Source organism: Muscardinus avellanarius (assembly GCF_963383645.1).
Source record: "Muscardinus avellanarius genome assembly, chromosome: 6".
NCBI classification, from domain to species: Eukaryota; Metazoa; Chordata; class Mammalia; order Rodentia; family Gliridae; genus Muscardinus; species Muscardinus avellanarius.
In genome coordinates, this window is record NC_137791.1 from 75,234,561 (window position 1) to 75,253,568 (window position 19,008).

The 19,008-nt window shown below is 41.3% G+C and overlaps 1 protein-coding gene across 1 annotated transcript in view; it reads right to left on the bottom strand.

The window, feature by feature from the left end:
• FRAS1 (Fraser extracellular matrix complex subunit 1) overlaps positions 1-19,008 on the bottom strand; it is a gene marked incomplete at its 3' end in the record, with an annotated part of 480,497 nt that overhangs the window by 251,236 nt on the left and 210,253 nt on the right. Inside the window, exons 7-14 of the mRNA XM_080697854.1 lie at positions 16,599-16,682; positions 14,910-15,011; positions 14,422-14,613; positions 8,964-9,053; positions 5,998-6,033; positions 4,625-4,772; positions 2,788-2,931; positions 1,430-1,564 (exon numbers count right to left, since the gene is read on the bottom strand). Of these exons, the coding sequence (XP_080553980.1) occupies positions 1,430-1,564; positions 2,788-2,931; positions 4,625-4,772; positions 5,998-6,033; positions 8,964-9,053; positions 14,422-14,613; positions 14,910-15,011; positions 16,599-16,682 (931 nt within the window). The remainder of the gene's footprint in view (positions 1-1,429; positions 1,565-2,787; positions 2,932-4,624; positions 4,773-5,997; positions 6,034-8,963; positions 9,054-14,421; positions 14,614-14,909; positions 15,012-16,598; positions 16,683-19,008) is intronic.

Genomic DNA, 19,008 nt, shown 5'->3' on the forward strand with positions numbered 1-19,008 from the left:
ATGTCTCTTTCTGTCCTTTGTCTTTGAGTTTTTCCCACTGCCCTCTTTTCCCATTTCTTATTTAAAAACTTCTTTATCCATTTGCTTTTTTTTACTTACACTCACGATCATAATCACATTTGAAAAGTTCTTCAATATAAACAAATTAACTTTTATTATGACCAGCTGGTTGTGGTAGGGTGTGGCACACCTGTAATCTCAGTACTTGGGGGGTCTGAAACAAGAGAATCACAGGTTCAAGAATAGCCTCAGCAACTTAGTGATACTCTTAGCAACTCAGAAAGACCCTGTTTCAAAGTAAAAAATTTTAAAAGGAGGCTGGACACATAGTTCAGAGGTAGAACACCTCTGAGTTCAATCTCCATTACCTTGAAAAAATTATATTGTGATGAATTCCACCTCCAAGATGGAATATTAGTCAAAGATTGTATGTTTTCTTTCATATGCAGAAGATTAAAAATAGAAAACATAAGGGACTTCAGATAAAAACTAGTAGAATAGTGCAACAGGATGGGAGAAATGAGGGAGAAAAAATACTGAAGACAGTGGTTCAAATAATGCAATAGCAGTATATGAAAGTATCGCTACCAAGCTTACTCACATGTACAAAGAGGGAGATGAGGGATCGGGATGGAATGGGAAAGGAAATACACCAAGTGATGTTTGCATGCATATTTGTATCACTTTGAATCGTACTGTAATGTATAATACAAGGCACTAATAAAAGCTAAATATATATAAAATAATTTTAACTAGATCTTATTGAACAAAAGCAGGCATATTAACCTACTAAATATATAGATACTAATTTAGCCTAATAAGATCATAAAAATAGTATGTGTCATCTTTCTCATCCACTGTTTTTCTTCACCCAATCAGATATATCTTAGTCAGTTTCTTCTTAGTATAATTAGTTGCTATAACAAAATACCTAAGGCCAGATGACTTATTAAGTAAAAGGGTTTATTTGGCTCATGTGCCTATTGGCTAGAGGGTCCCAGGTTGTACTAGCAACCTGGTGAGGAGCCCCTACCTGAATCACAACTTGGTGAAGAAGCAGAAATAGGACTGGCCACTTGCAGAAGAGGTTAAGATTGTAGTATGGTCTTGCCTTATAACCTCCCGCTCTCATGGGAGTGATTAGTCTACCAGGGCTATACCTCCAGAGAGATGGCATTAATCCATTCATGAGGACAGAGACACCATGCCTTAACGATCTTCCACTAGGCCCACCACTAAAAACTTGAATACTGCCACACTATAAACCAACTTCCAGCACATGAGCCTTTGGAGACAGATCATATCCAATTCATAGCGCTTCTCCTATTTGAAAACTGCTTTCATCTTAGGTAGCCCCAGACCTCTTGGTGAGTGGTGAGGTGGCAGCTTTCTCTGGGGCCTGCTAGGCTGGGGTCCCGCCAGTGATTACCTGCACAGGAGTGGCGGTCTTGGTAGAAGCCGTCCCCACAGGTGGACACACACTGCCCTTGCCGCATGAGCAGGGGAGGCTGGCAGGACGTGCACTCCAGCCCGCTGGTGCATGTGGAGCACTGAGGCTGGCAGGCTGGCTCCAGGTAGGGGTGGAGAGAGAAAAAGGCGACATCTGATTAGCTCAAAGGCACCACCCGGTGCTGACCCCTACACAGCCCCATCCAGAGGCTCTGGGCCCACAGAGAAAATGACAGGCCGGAGCATCATTGTACAGCCAACACCTTCATAGCATACAGCTCATGTCACTGTGCAAGAGCTTTGCAGGAATGGGTGCCTTCACGCTCACTCAACCCTATGATTATTAATTCCAGTTTTATAGGTGAGGACTGAGCTCAGGGAGGTTAAGTAACTTTCCCAAGGCCACATGACATTGGCATCTGAAGCCAAGCATTTTAGCTCAGAAATTTGTGATCCTTTCTTTTTATTGAAAAGCCTCCAATATCTGTCACTCAATCTTTTTGCTAGAATATTCCTCGTCCTTTTTCCTCCATACCCTACAGCAGAAATATAAATAACTTTCAAAAAGGTTGACAACTATAAGTCAGGAGAGAAGGTAGGAAAAGTGAATAATTCCAAAAATAATAATGAAAGTAGCTAGCCTTTATTGAGACCTGTCTAACCTAGACATTGTTCTAGGTGCTTAACAGAACTGACACGCTTCATCTTCACCACAACTTTCTGGAAAAGGTTCTAGGATTATCTCCACTTTACTGAGGGAACAGAGAGGTTAAGCAGTCACAGTGAACTTAAGAGTGTGAACTTACACACTCTTAAATGTATTACTAGCTTCACAAATCAGAGAGAAGAGGGAAAAATGTGATAAGATTTCGAAATGAAAAAGATAAGATATAACATCAACTAAGCCAAACTCTCCCAGATAAGATCTCCTCAGATGCACAAGAATTCTGAAATTCACCTCAATCCAATCCACCTTCCACGTAGATTTCTTACATTCTTTCGTGTGTGTGTGTGTGTGTGTGTGTGTGTGTGTGTGTGTGTTACTGGGGATAGAACCCAGGAGCATTCTACCTCTGACCCACACCCCTAGCCCTATTCTTTATTCTTTATTATTTGAAAAAAGGGTCTTACTGAGTTGCAAAGGACCTCACTAAGTAGCTGAGGCTGTCTGAGAACCACGATCCCCCTGTCTCAGCCTCCCGAATGCTGGGATTACAAACATGTGCCACCACACCTGGCTGGATTTCCGACATTTTTTACCTCTTCCCAGACAATAGCAACCTGTGAGGAGTCTCTCTACCTAGGACACAATACCACCACACGTAATTGGGACCTTACCTAAGCAGAGACTGCCAGCTTGGTAGAATCCCAGACCGCAGCTGTGCACACACCGCCCGTTCTGCAGCAGCTTTGCGGGATCCTGGCAGAGGTCGCAGTGGTCTGGAGCATGAGAGCAGGTCAGGCAGTCTGGATGGCAGTGAACTGCAGTCAGGGACAAAGACAGGAAGAGATTTTCATACCATTCAGAGAAAGAACCCACAGGAAATAGGTGATATAGAATAAGAAGGACAAGAAACTATAGAGTGCAAAAAAGATATAGATACAAAATATATGTAAGGGGCACAAAAAAAAGGCCTCTAAATAGTGAAAATGAATTTCGGTGCAAGATTCTGAGGAACCTCTGCTTGTCTGAAATGCCATCACTGTCTCCCACAGCTTCACATGAAGGTGCTAGAAGACCAGACTCATTCATGTTTCTGCCTGCTGGACTGACTCTAGAAACAGGAACAACCACCTCCATAATATGTGAGTTAAAGAGAACAACCATTTTTTATATCCTAGGTGTTCTTCCTAAGCTTTAGGTCAGACAGGAAGCTTACAATATTTAAAATGAATTATTTCCTTGAAAAAAGATAGCCAGTTACCTCTCTGTTTTTCTAAAAGCTTAAATCTCATGATCAGTAATTGGGATTATGGCTGACCTCAGTGGTAATTGTCAGCAAAGGACTGTTTTTCAGGTTCTGATGCTGTAAAGAACTGATTTTCAATGTACAGAACATCATAATATGCTAAATATTTGTCTTAGAAAGCCCAGAGAGCCACTTTGGCAAAGTTAACCTAATTAAACCATAAAGTTGCTTTGCTTGTTCTCTTGATAAACTCTTCAGTAAAACACTGTGATTAGCCAAAATAAGGTAAATGCCGTAAGAGCAACTGCCAACATGAAAAAGTGCGGCCCATGGATGAAAGCAATTAATTATGAGATATGAATGGAAAAAATGCCATTTCTCTAAGAGAGACTGAGCTTATAGGCAAATTACTGCTCAGCCAGTGCAGCCCCACTGCTTGCCAACAATTATTAACTGGAACTAATTCGACCCCAGGTGATTCGAAAGCAGAACAGCAGAACAAGTAGATAAAATTTTCTTTTGGAAGAAATTAATGAGTCTTTAAACTTTAAAACCCCATTTGAGAACTCCAAAAGGAACCATCTGTTTCATAACTTGCTTTAAAAACAAACAAAAAAACAGAAACAAAAACAAAGAATGCTCAAAACAAACTTTGTGTAATCGTTCTTATATTTCCAACAACAGAAGACAGATTTGCCTTCACAAGTTTACAAACATTATGTTATTTAATTTTCACAAAAATTTTACAAGATAGGTAAGGCACACTTTATCAAGAAAAGAAAATTGAGACTTAGAAAAGGTCAGTGACTTATCTATGGTCACATACTCATAATAGGTTGAATTTGGTAATTATATAGATGAAGATGAATTAGAATAATTTGTTATAAAAATTAGGAAACAGCCAGGCGTGGTGGCGCACTCTTGTAATCCCCACGCTTGGGAGGCAGAGACAGGAGGATCGCACAGGTATTAAGCCAGCCTCACTGGCTTAAGAGACCCTGTTTCCAAATAAAAAAAAAAAAAAAAATATATATATATATATATAAAATAGGTCTGGGAGTAAAAATAGGTAGCCCGGAGTTAGAAGGGTTTCCAGGAACCCCAGTACCACCAAAAAAAAAGAAAAAAAAAAAGAAAGAAACAAACTCTCCCAAAATTAAGAAACAAAGCCCAACTGAAAAAAAAGAAGTGTGTATGTGAAGAGGAAGAAGAATTTCCCTAAAATTTCTATCATCTGAGTAGAAATAAATGGGACACAAACCCACCTGATATGCAGTCTGGACAGCACTGTCCCTTTGCCACCCGGGCTAGGGTGGCCACTGGACATGGTGGGCAGGAGGGCTCGAAGCAAGTGACCTGAGCCCCCCGGCACTCACACACCTTACAGGGACCGTCTTCCCACTTCTCTCCCTCCTGCAGGAAACAGTAAAGCATGATAATGTCATTCATGCTGCAACTCAGAAGAGTCTGGTGGTGAAGAACTTAGAACTTCCATAAGAACCAAGTGAAGGCTACGCTGCACCTGCCCTGTCAGGCTCTAGAATGGCCCAACCCCAGACGTGACCTGAATGGAGAAGGGCAGAGTTTCTCCTTTGTTTATAATGGGTTGCTTTTCACATAGGGCATCCTGAAATTATTTCAGGCACAGTCAGAGGTAAACTGTGAAAGTACCCTAGGGCTGCCAGAATATGGAAGGAAGATGGCAAACCAGTTCCCCAAACTATTACACCACACACACACACACACGCACGCACACACACACACACACACACACACACACACACACACACACACCAGGGGGATTACAGTGTACCTGGTGATTAATAGGCACATTAAATTAAATCTTTATAATAACAGTGGGAAGCTTGGTTTAAATGCTGTATTTCCTTACAGTTACTAGAGTAAGGAACAGGCAAGTCATTGTATTCTTAAAATTAAAGCTTTGGAGGGCCCATTTCTGCAGGCTATAAATGTGCCCTGAGCTTTCTCACACTAACATGTTTCTTTTGTAAAGCAAAGTATGGTGATAAACATGAATAGTTTGACGGAGAAGTCAAAGTGATTCTAAGAGCAAGTCCCTTCTGCTCACAACCCCCTTGACCCTTGAAAGGTAGCCTGGGTTCTTGGGCCCTTATTTCTTAACATCCAACACGATAATCATAATGTGAATAAGCAAGTGTGCAGTTTCCTTTTTAAAAGATGATTTACAGCACTGTCCTAGAAACATCCTAGAAGGACAGAGCACTCAGTACTACTGGAAAGCAAACGCTTCATAACCCCAAAAAGTGCATTCTTCAATACTTCACAGCACGCTGACAGTCAAACTGAGTTTTCTAGGCCATTAAAAAACCAGAAGGAGAAAATAATTACAAGAAAGGGAAAGATATCTGTAGGAACTAGTCTTTACAGAAATATTAACTACCAGTCATAGGGGAAAAAAATAAGCTACAGAAAGGAGCAAAAGTGCAATGAATGAAAGTCTTAGTTATCATTGAAATCATTTATTCCCGACCACGATGCAATCAAACATGGCTGTCAAAAATACTCAGACACCAAGTTTCCCTATGTTAATTCACACAGATCATTACTCAAACCCATTACATAATGATCTATGTACAAGTTGAAAATCTATACTTACTGGAATATGTTTAATTCCACTTGCATTTGAGAACACCTAGAAACAAAGAAATGCATTTATCATCCCACTGAAAACACCATTTGGTTGATTCATTTATTTTTTCATTAGGAGTCATCCATTTCCCCCCAAGTAATGTGCAACTTCATTCCCTTGTTTTAATACGAATAAAATCTTGCTGGGTGTGGTGGCGCATGCTTGTAATCCGTGTGCTTGGGAGGTGTAGACACGAGGATCGCGCAGGTTCAAAGCCAGCCTCTATGGCTTAAGAGATCCTGTTTCCAAATAAAAAAATATAAAATAGGTCTAGGAGTGTAGCCCGGAGGTAGAAAGGGTTCCATCCCCAGTACCACCAAAACAAACAAACAAACAAACAAACAAACAAATAAAATAAAATTTATATCAAAACCAATGAGGGCACACTAACATGCAGTAGAAAGAACATGCCCAGGAATATGTTTTAGCCTCATTCTCTGCCTGCTTCAGCAGTTGGCTCCAATCCCCTTCAATGTAACCAGCTTCATGGGCAAGGAATCTAAATCTGTAAGGGCAAATCCTTGAATTTTGTGCGGCACCATAGTATTACAGAGGTTTGCACTCATTTCCAACTACTTGGCTTTTAAAAAACTTCCACTGGGTATAATTTCATTCCAAAAATGGGTGGGAAAATCGATAAAACGATTGAGAAAATGCAAATTCAACACTTACAGGGAACCTTTAATCTCCTAAATTCTTAAAATATCAGGATGGCTGGCTAATTTCACTTATCCAAAACTCTCTAGTTTCATTTTATTTCCTGCAAAGGTCATATTTTGTTTTTCATGTCTGAGTAAAATTTCATTGAGTGTATATACCACATTTTCTTTATCCTTTCATCTGTTGATGGACACCAAGACTGTACCGAGGGCGGGACAGAAGGTGGGATGCAGAAGGAAGCACACTAAGTGCTATGTGCATGTGTGTTGGTATCACTTTGAATCTAAGATGTATAATTACAGTTCACCAATGAAACTATAAAAATGTAAACTAAGTTATGAGAACTGTTGTATGATAGCAATATAATAAAAATAACATCACTGTTTTAGCTTTGAAAAATGTGCCAGACAGTTTTTCGTACTTTACATAAACCAGCTCAACAGTCACACGCAGCAGGTACTACTGTTATCCCTACCTTATGGTAAGGACCAAGCAGTTTACTGAGGAGAACAGTTAGAATGTGGCCAAGGAGGGATTTGAACCTACGGCCTGTGCTGATTGTCTTCTCAGTACTCCTCCTCAGAAAATACAGCAACATTGGCAGGTCGACAGATGTGGTCTACCCAAGTCAGTCCACCAGTCAAAGCACGCAATCCTATTCTGATGGGTCAACGAAATCATTGTACTTATAATCAAATGGCATGTTTCTAAAAATTGTATGAATCTGTCAACATTTCAAAATTCCTCATGGGAAATATGGAAATCAAAAGTAGGTCAGATGTGCAGAGATTATGATTTCTTTGGTGTAATACAATAAACAAGTACAGACATGGGGCAAAATAACACTTTAGCAAATGGAGTTTCGCCACACGGCCAATCCATCAAAATCTTGTCACTTCTATCTGCAAAATAAATCTGGAGCCTGATCACTTTCACCACCCTCAGCCTCCCTCCCTAGAACAAGCCACCACTACCTTGCACCAGATTACTGCAGCAGTCTCCTCATTTCACTCCAATCTTGTCCCCTTTGGTCTCCTCGCCTATGTAGCAACCACTGGGACACTTTCTTTTCGTGTGCGTGTGTGTGTGTGTGTGTGTGTGTGTGTGTGTGGTGTTGAGGATTGAATCCAGGGACATTCTACCTCTGAGCTATACCCCCAGCCTGATTTTTTTGTTATTTTGAAACTAAGTTGTGGAGAAACTAAAGGTCTCACTAAATTGTGGAGAGCCTCACTAAGTAGCTGAGGCTGTCCGTGAACACAGATCCTCCTGTCTCCGCCTCCCAAGTCCTGGGATTACAAGCCTGCGCCACCTCCCTGGCTTCATAGGGACAATTTCTGCATCAGGTCACAGCACTGCTCAGCTCCAGGCTCCCCAGCGGTCCCATCTGCATCAGGGTAAAATGCCTGGCTTGCTTCCAGGCTGCTTGGTAAGCTTTATCTCCCATTCCCTCCTCCCTCATTCACTTCCCTTATGTTTCTTTGTTTGTTTGTTTGTGTGTTTGTTTGTTTGTTTTGGCACTGGGGATTGACCCAGGGGCTTTCTTCCTTTGAGCTATACCCCCAGACCTATTTTATTTTATTTTTTATTTTGAAACAGGGTCTCACTCTGTTGCTGAGCCTGTCCTCAAACCCGCAATCCTCCTGTCCCAGTCTCCCAAGTAATGATATTCCAGGTGTGTGCCACCACACCCTTCTTTCTTGCTCTTTCTTAAACAGGCCAACTATACTTTTGCCCTGGGCCTCTGGACTTGCTGATCCTTCTTCCTGGTTTGTTATCCCTGGATATCCATGTGGCCCAGTCCTTCACTTCCTTTAGGTTTTAGTCAAATTTCTCTGCATGAAAAGGAAAAGGACCTTCTCATTCATCTTATGTAAAAGTAAATGGTCCCTCACTTAATCCTCTTTACATAACTGCTTTGTTCTTTTAGGTAGAGTTCAAAAGTACCTGTAGTGGTGGTGGTGGTGGTGGTGGTGGTGGTGGTGGTGGTGGTGGTGTGTGTGTGTGTGTGTGTGTGTGTGTGTGTGTGTGTGTATCTGTGTCTGTGTGTGCTCTGTGCCCCCACACTAGAAAGTACCACAAGAGTAGGGACTCTTGTGGATTATGCTGAATGCATTCATTTTGTATCTCCAGTTCCTGGTACACAGTAGGTGCACACCATCTGCTGAACAAATGAATGGGTAAAAGAAACTAGAAGGCCATGAAGGTCCCCTGATTTAATTAGTTGTAAGGTCTTCATTTCTGTTGTCTCCGGTTATAAACCTGATACTCACGAATCCTGCCTTTTCTTCATAAACACAGTAGCCATTCCTTGAAACACATTCAGGACAGCATTTTCCATCTAAGTGAATTAATTCTTCACCCTGAAGAAATAAGATTTGCAGTGGCACATATTAAATTAACATCTCCAGGTAGCAGTGCTAAATTGCAGAGCAGCCGAGGAACGACTGGAATTAGAAACCATCACGGCGCGGCCAGAGCTTCAACCTACTGCTGACTTCTTCTACCCAGGGCTTCATCCGCTGGGAGTTCTCCTGACAGCCCCCTCCCAGGGCTCTCCTCTCCCATGCAGACAACAGGAGGCTCTCATTCCCCAGAATTGCCTCCTCATGACCAGGAGCTCATGTGAATAAGAAGAGTCTCCAAGGTTCATGTTTCAGTCTTGGAAAGATGAGCTTCAGAAAAGGATCACATTGTCTTCAGCATACAAGGTTAGAACTTAAGACTTTGGTTTCATTAACGGCATGCAAATCAAACGAACATATTTCCTTGAATGCAAAATCAGATGCCTTCTTTACACAGAAAAATAGTGTCAGATATAAATTAAACAGTAGAAAGCTAATTTTGATTCAGTATTTGGAAACTTGTGCTGTTAGCCAGCTCACATAATTTTTTAAAGTTATAAGAGGAAGCCAGGCTTGGTGGGCTGTACTTGGGAGGCAGAAACAGAAGGATCACAAGTTTGAGACCAGTCCAGCAACTAATGAGACACTATTTCAAAAAATAAAAAGAGTGGGGGAGGGGATATAGCTTTAAGATCGAATCCTCTTGGGTCTAATCCTTGCCACCCCCCCAAAAAAGAAGTATATGTAGGTATATACACTTTTCCCATACTCATGTATATGAGTAAGAAAAGAAATGCCACACTTGGAGAGTGGATGTTTGACTTACAAAGTCTTATCTCTTTAATTTTGCATTGTCAACAATTATAAAATTGTTGCCTTTTATTACAAAATAATAAAAGTTTGCTAGTAAAAATTTAAATAATTCTAAATTCTATAGTTTAAGTATAATTCCTCTATAGCCCTACCCTTCCAGGGAATCCACTGTTAAAATACAAACACTGTAGATTTTTCATACGAAGACTAATGTCTAATACTTATAGGGTAAAGAATCCTTTAAAGCCTTTTGCTTTCTAAAGATACATCTACTTTCTTAAAAATGATAGTGTATCTATAAATATGTTATATTTAATTTGGGTTCTTAATTATATTTAAAATTGCAAAAATACTAAATGAAAACCATAGAAACAGAATAATCAAAATGATATCTTAGAACTGTACTGTACTGCTATTTAAACTGCCATGTCACTGTACTGATATTTAAATGATATCTAAATGCTGTAATAAAGACAAATAAAAGGTAAAAGCATTTGGTTTTCTTTGGGTTGTAGCATGGGATGTATTTGTAAGTCTCTTTTCTACTTTTCTTGAGTCTTCAAAAATTTCCAGAATGGATGCGTATTGTTTTAAAGAAGGAATATATAAGATATATATATATCTTCTAAGATAAAACAAAATACATGAATGATGTTTATATTTTTTACAATTCCTATAAAGTTATTTCAAAAGTAGGGATTCATATAGACTACTGTCCATCAAATTTTCATGCCTATCAGAGGCCAGCAGAGAGCAGTGGGCACTCCAGGGATGGAACATATTTGCATATAAATTGTTTTGCAGAAATGTGAAGAATCAGATGGCATCGAAGGCATCACTCAGAAATGGCTTGGAATTTGTTTTCAAAGCATAGAAAGAGTTTATATGCATGTAATCTCAGTTGCTTAAAACAATATTTGGAAACAAGACAGAGCATGTGTAGACCTATTAAAAACAAAACGCCTGAGAAACTCTGGAGTGCCCACTACAGTACAGACAGACTGTTCTGAGCCTCCAGACGCTACTGTAAATACCAAAGGGCCCCACTGTTGGGGAACAAGGATTCAGTTTTGGTGAGGTAGAAGGTTCTAAATAGATTTCTATTTATAGAGAAGCCTGGATGCCCCAGACCACATCAGTACACTGTAGTTGGGAACTGGCTCCAATTAATTTTTGACTTTCGCTTTGAACAGAGTTGCTTTATGAAACAAAACATTGTTTTCTTTTGAAATAGGGCTTTCCTGCCTGGGCCAGATGAAAGCTGCTACTCCTCACCCCCCGGATCATACCTACATCCGTCAGACCAAACCCTCTGTGATTCCACTCAGCTTGCACACTAGGAAAGAAAACATTATTTTGAGGGAATTGTTACTCACTAGGGAAAAGAGAGAGGCCTCACATTTATGCATACCTGCCTTCTTCCTTGAATTTTGCTACAAGCTTCATTCTCCCCAGCACATCAGGCCCTAAATGTGAATGCTAGGTCCTTTTTATTAAAAAAAAAAAAATATATATATATATATATATATATATATATATATATATATAATATATATATATGCAGTTTCATTTCATCTAAATTTATGTTCAAAGAAATTATAAAATATAGAAAAATGAAATTCATCATATCATGCTATTCTATCATAGATTTATTTATGTTTTGATGTCTAAAATTTGATTAGACATATCAAAGACAAGGGTCATGCCATTTTCTTTTTTCTTCTTTTTTTAACAAAAGTATAGTATACATTGGTTTCTTTTTTGGGGGGGTTGGGGAGAGGGTGCTGGGGATTGAACTCAGGGGCATTCTACCTCTGAGCTACACTCCCAGCTGTATTTTTTATTTGGAAACAGGGTCTCACTAAGTTTTTGACAGCCTCACTAAATTGCTGAGGCTGACTTTGAACCTGCGAGCCTCCTTTCTCAGCCTCCTGAGTACTGGGATTACAAGTGTAGACCATCACAACCAGCTGCATAAGCTGATTTCAGTGCAATTCAGAAAGTTGCTACTGAGAGTCACTGTGGTCCTGAGGGCAATGGTGATGCTGCATAATAGCGCCTCCTCTAGAACCTTGCTTCTCCTCATGTTTTTTGCTTGTATGTTTGTTTTTGTGATGCTGGGGATTGAATCCTGGGGCATTCTCCCTCTGAGGTCCACCCACAGCCCAATTTTTTTATCCTTTTTTTTTTTTTCTTTGAAAAAGTTCTCACTAAATTGTAGAGGGCCGCACTAAGTAGATGAGGCTGGCTGTGAACCTCGATCTGCCAGTCTCAGCCAGCCTCCCAAGTACTAGGATTACAAGCATGCACCACCACACCTGGCTAATCTCTGCATGTTTTTGCAGATAAACCCATACTAACACTTAATCCATCCCTTGCCTCCAAGACTAGAAATCAAATGACCTTGGGTTTTTTTGTTTTTTGTTTTTTGGTGGTGGTACTGGGGTTCCTGGAAGCCCTTCTACCTCCAGGCTACACTCCCAGACCTATTTTATACTTTTGTATTTTTGGAAACAGGGTCTCTTAAGCCAGCGCGGCTGGCTTTGAACCTGCGTGATCTTCCTGTCTCTGCCTCCCAAGCACGGGGATTATAAGTGTGCAGAACCACGCCTGGCGACCTTGGTATGTTAGAGAAGGAAGCAGAAAGTGAGGTAGGACTGGATAAAAATATCACTAGTTCACTGCTCCTCTGCAGGATGGTGGTTTCCTCCTTGAACTCCTAATGTATGTAAGTCACAGTTCCATTATCCTTGGTCCCACCATATTTAACAGTCTATTTCCATACTGGACTTCCCCCACAGCCTGGGAACTCGAGGTTAGACTGTGTCTCATTCATCTTTTCATCACCAGGGATATACACACTAACCAGGACTTAGGAAGCTAGTATATCCAGGCTCCTGCCAGGCACATAACCAGAGCTATTTACAAAATTCTGGTTGATCTAGAAGGCTAAGGGGTATTCTTCACTAAGATTCAATTTGATTAAAGCTTCACTTCTGGTTGTGTTTCCAGTTTAGAGTCTATTAATTTGAATGAAATTCAAGGAGATGGGAGGTCATCTGGGAAAAAGCAACTTCTTTGAGTAAAGATCTGGAGAAATAGGCTACAGACATTAGAACTCCCCCGTCCATAAAAGAAAAGATGGTGGTGGGGGGCGGGTAGGGAAAAGGGATGAAGAAGGCTATGGGGTAACTTGAGGAACCCTGAGGTACCGAGGCCCTCTCCACTGCCCCGCAGTTGCTCCCCATGTCCCTCAAGAGCAAACAAGAAGACACTTGGACGTGCATTAACACATCAATTAATACATTAATTATTAACAGGTCAATCCAATTCATGACAGTGAATTAAATCATCTGTGAGACTCTATTTAGATCTGATCTGAAAGCAGGTGGTTAAAAGATACACCATGCCAAGATCACCTTTCCCCATTTTCCATAAATTTTTAAATATTAAACAAATAATTAAAACCTCAGAAAATACTATGTACCCTCCAAGTGGCCTTCTGAGGAGGAAAAAAAAAAAAACCTCTGCCTAAGTCTGCATAAAAGGCCCCAATTATGTTTCTTCTCATCTTTGTCCAACCATTCTGACTACTCTAACATAAAGAAAGAAAAAGAAATGAAAAGGTGTGTGTGCGGCGGGGAGGGGGGGGTAGTAAATCTGCAAAAAAAAAAAAAAAAAAAGCAAGACCTCTTTCCATAAATGTTTCAGTTTTGCCAAGACCTAGAATTGGGGGGGGGGCGGGGGGGAAATCACGCTGTCAATGATAGCCTCGTTTGAAGGGTTGCTGCTCCTCAGGCCCAGCTCTAAGAGGAGCTGCAGAAGGGAGGAGAACTAGAAGGGAAGATGCCCTCCCTCAGATCTTTCCCATTTCCCCTCATCGGCTCAAGTTCGCAAACCCCGAGGGAAACTGGCGGGACGGATGGGAGCTGTCAGGGAGAAAGAGACAACTTTGAAAGGAATTTGTGTTGCCATGGGTCAAAATGAAGTTCAAAGGGAAAAAAATAATAATTTCCCTAAAATATATATCCATAGCCCAAACAGATGCTGCTTTGTTAGAAGCTTCTAGAAATTGTGCAGATAGATGTCAACAGTGTTCATTATTTAGGAGGCCCCCCTTGCTCTGTTTTGGAAAAAAAAAAACATTTTATTTTCTTTTCTGATTTATAGGAACAATTCCCAGGCGTTGGCTCTCCTTTCTAACAATGCAGCAGAAGCCCAGCCCTGGTGCACCTGTGGACCCTGGTCCCACATGTATAGAGAGCTGGGCAGGCCACTGGCTGTGGGGTCCCATGTTCCATGTCATGCCCTTCCCTTTGACATCCCCAGCTCAGGGCTTCCAACCTGACCAGATGCACTGAGACCTAAAAGCTCCTGGGGGCAGTTCCAAGCTGGTCTGCACAAATAGTGACATTCACTTTACAGCACAGAATCTTCATGTTAAAAAGGCCCTTTGAAACATGAGCATCAACTTAGCTGTCCCCTCTTCTGCCAAGAAGTAGGACCAGGCCCAGGTCCACCCGCCCCCTCAGTAGGAGCTGCTGCAGTCCAATGGAAATGCCTCTGTGCTCACCATGGCACACTCCACCTTGGCACACTCTCCGGTCTGGCAGGTCACTTGGCCCCGGTCACACAGGCAGAACTCACAAGCCGAGCCTTTCCACAGTTCATCCTGGTACCGCACAACCCCGTCAGATGAGCAGCTGCCGGCTGGAGCCACACACTCCTCACAGCAGCGCCCATGAAGTCGTGTCCTGCTCTGACCCTGCAGAAAGAGAGAATGGTGGGGAGGGACAGTCCCCGGGACACGGTGAAAACCTCAGAGCCAACATGGGCAGAGGACTGAAAACAGGCATGCACATCACAGCTCGGTACCTGACCTGGGAGAGGCGTGTCCCCCTCCTCCTCAGACCTCCTCCCCAGGAAATGACCTTTCACATCTTCATATAACATTCTGCACATGCTCAAACTTCCGATTCCCTCATAGGACACACTGGGCTGAGAAATGCATTTCTGATTTCAGAAACAAGTGGAGAAATCAAGCTACACATTCGCAAATACCTTCTGGCATCTTAGCGGAGGGCAGGCCTGCTTATGACATCTGACCTTGCCCTGGTCACATGTGCATGTGGTGCAGGCGTCTTCAGTCCACTGCTCACCGTGCTGCGTAAGGAAAGGAAAATGGAAAGTAGAACATCAAATGCCAAGCACCTTAAATGAAAACATTGATATGTGCAATACCAGTTCCTTATTGTTTATTATTATTATTATTATTACTATTATTATTATTACTATTATTATTATTATTATTATTATTATTATTATTATTTTGGTACTGAGAATAACCCAGAGGTGCTCTACCTCCAAGCTATACCCTAGCACCCTCCCCTTTTTTTGAAACAAGTTCTTTTACAATTGTTGAGGGTCTCACTAAGTTCCTGAGGCTGGCCTCAAACCTGTGATCTTTCTGTCTCCATTTCCCAAGTACTGGGATTACAGGTGTGTACCACCATGTCTGGCTTATTAGGCATTTCTATCAGAGCCACATTGAATGTACTCCTGAGAACTGATATAGGTAAGAGTGGCCTCTAAGAAAAAGAAGTCAGTAAATGTCCAGAGGGGACTTTGGATGGGTTTTCATTTGACTAAACACGTCAGAAATGTTGAGGGCCGGCTCTGTGTCAAGCACATAGAGGTCTTGGGAACATAAATCAGAAGGTCTTGCTGGTGGGCAACTCGATGGACACTCTTTAGGTCTTTTAGTTTGTCAGGGGACCCCACTCTCACTACCACATACCCTTTTCTCAGTTTCCCCAGCAACTAGGACATAGACATTAGCCAAAAACATCACAACAGTCAGTCTCTTCCAAAAGTTAGCCTAGTGCAATCCTGTCCAATAAAAATATCATTCGAGCCACATGTATGACTATGTCTGAGAGTATATATTTAGCACATAGAAAAGTCCTTTCCCAAGTAGTTACCTTCATTCAGAGTTCAAGTGACCCAACTAGAATTTGTGAGACTCCCCTATGACTTAGTTCCAGTGTCTCTGTTGGGAGCCATAATCTCAGTTTCTCTTTAGTCTTCCTTAGAGTGGCCGGCAAGTGAGGGAAAAGTTGGTCTTATTTTTTGTATGTTCTTTGATTTAGAATAATGTAATGTTCTTTTGGTTTAGCTGGCCACTCCTAAAGCAAAATAGGCATCCATTCAGTGACTTAGTCGAATTCAGCTTTATTTGGTGCACACTGTGTGTTACGCACAGTTGTCTAGAGGTTCCAGTTGGCAGTTTCTGCCATCACCCACCTCTTGCTTCCCTCTGCTCTTCCCCCTACTACTCTCATGTTCCTTCAACTGGAAGGTGGTGGGGGGGTTGTCTTTAAATATTAGTGAGTGCACAAATCCAACCAAACTAGACAGACGTTCCCGAGCTTCAAAGCTCAGTGCAAACTGATGGTAAGCGATGATAGTTGCCCTTTTTTCTCTCCAAGATGTGTGAACACTAAGTTCACCAAGGTTCATGAACCAAGGACTGCTTGCCAGCACATTCCTTTATATTTCTAATCCCCTTTGACTTAATTTTTTTCATAAAGACTTTTTCTGTGGAGAGAAGAAAAAAGCCGTTTATGTGCTGAGTTACTAATCCTGGCAAAGAGTCAGACATGAGAGTGGGAAGGTACAGTGGCTGGGAGGCGGGGGAGCTATGTGTGAGTACGAATGTCCAAACGCCTACAAGGGTACCTCAAAGGTTACCTTGTACACTCGGCCAGCTGTAGAGCAGGATCCCGTGGAGCACTGTGGGCAACACTGTCCGGGGCCTCGGATCACCGTTTCATCCTTAACACCCAAAGAAGGAACAATCCATCAAGAGGAGATATTAATAAAACCCACATCGGTAGGAAAATTTCATTCAGAGCCAACTCAGCCATGTGCCTCAGGCATCTACAACATCGATTTCCTCTCATTTAGCACATTATTAGTTACGTGGGGCACTAATAAGCTTCACCACTTCCAAGGTCATCGTGACCCTTTGAGAAGTTTGCACATGCCTCAAGCCCTGTGCCTCTCTAAACACAAAAATAAACATAAACAATAAGAACAATAATCGTATGCGATGTTTGCCAGGCACTATTCTAAGAGCTGTACATGACCCTATGAAATAGACGTTCCTCTTCTTTCTTTACAAATAAGAATAGTAAAGATCAAAGAGATTGTATAAATTGCCTGAGGTTATATGGCTGACCAGATAATGACATAGGGTTAGAAAGAAGGAAACTCAAAACACCAACCATACCAACTCTGAAGAACACTCATTCTCCTCCTGAGCCACCTTGAAACTCAAGAGGGAAGGTATCCCTTCCTTGAAGGGCTACTTCATTATTCTTTTGCATCTTTATTTGAACCCACCTATTTATTAGTGTGCATTAGGGAGATCTTTAACATAAGGACGAATTGGTCATACCTCTAGGAACCTGAGAATAAGCCAGTAAGTGAAATGTGAGTGACAGCAATTAAATGCCCAAAGAACCACCCTGAGAGCCCTACCCCTATATTCTTACCCCAAACACTACCCCCAGAATATCAAACCATGTGCCCTAAGCAGTTTTCAAGGCAACAGTCTCCTGACTAATTCTACAATCAGCTTCTTAGTTATTTTTTCACTACAGCCATTTTCAGTTGCAAGAAGGTAGACATATTAAAAATAGGGGGAGCCAGGCGTGGTGGCGCATGCTTGCAATCCCCGTGCTTGGGAGGCGGAGACAGGAGGATCGCGCTGGATCGAAGCCAGCCTTGCCAAATAAAAATATAAAATAGGTCTGGGAGTGTACCCCGGAGGTAGAAGGGTTTCCAGGAACCCCAGTACCACCAAAAAAAAAAAAAAAAAAGTAGGGGGAAAGGAAGAGAAAAAAATTCATTGACTGAGAAGTCATGGCTCTTGTGTAGAAGGTACATCCAGAACAGTTATCTTCACTTTTTCTTATGAGAGGCAGAAGCTGAGATTTTACCATTATAGTTACTCTGGAACTCAGTTTGCAAGAACAAGAAGGCCAATAAACTTGGGATGGACTGGGGTCACATAACCTTGATTTTTCATGGAAAGTTTCAGTCATACTTCAGTACTCCTTTAACTCAGTTGTATGTAACCAGTTGGAGTCATGCATTACTGCCTAAAAGGGATTTATTTCAAATGCCTGAACTTCTGGAATTAAACCAACAGCTCATTATCTTTTCTTTTTTTGACTGTTGTTTTAGGATACCTTGTTTGCTTATCATTCTATTTGTGAAATATTATGACCATTCATGCTGAATAGAGGATGTGGAAATTGGATATGTGCTAAAATCTCTGAGCATTTCTTCTTCACTTCAGATAGATTTCTTCAACTTAATGAATTTTCAATAAGAAAGTAAATTAAAAGTGTATATGATGTCATACTTTATTCAGTAACTTACTTCAGTAAAAAATGGACTAAGCCGCCAGGCGTGGTGGCGCACGCTTGTAATCCCCGTGCTTGGAAGGCGGAGTCAGGAGGATCGCGCAGGTTTAAAGCCAGCTGCTCAGGTTTAAAGCCAGCTATGCTGGCTTAAGAGACCCTGTTTCCAAATAAAAAGTATAAAATAGGTCTAGGAGCGTAGGTTGGAGGTAGAAGGGCTTCCAGGAACCCCAGTACCAACAAAAAACAAAAAACAAAAAACAAAAAACCAAACAAACAAACAAACAAACAAAAACGGACTAAGCCTTATACAGTGTTAGATTTTCAAGAAAGGAGTGTCATGATTAAAAATTTTGAAGAGGCATAAAGTTGCTATCAATCTATCTTAACCAACTGGAGGAGACACAACTACAGTCAAGGCTTTTCAACAGTACATATTTGTGGCAATCATACATTTGACTCCTCTTTCTGGCCTACAAAGATCTGCCCTCCAAAATGTATAGCCTACTGTAGGGGTCAACAAACTAAGGGCCAAATCTATCTCAACACCTACTTTTGTAAATGAATCTTTATTGGGACACAGTCACATCCCTTCATGTACACATTTTCCATTTTCATGCTACAATGGTAGCACTGAATAGTTATTCATACTATATGTCACACAAAGCTGAAAATATTCAATATCTGGCCCTCTACAGAAAAAGTTTGCTCCAGACCTAATATGGCACCCT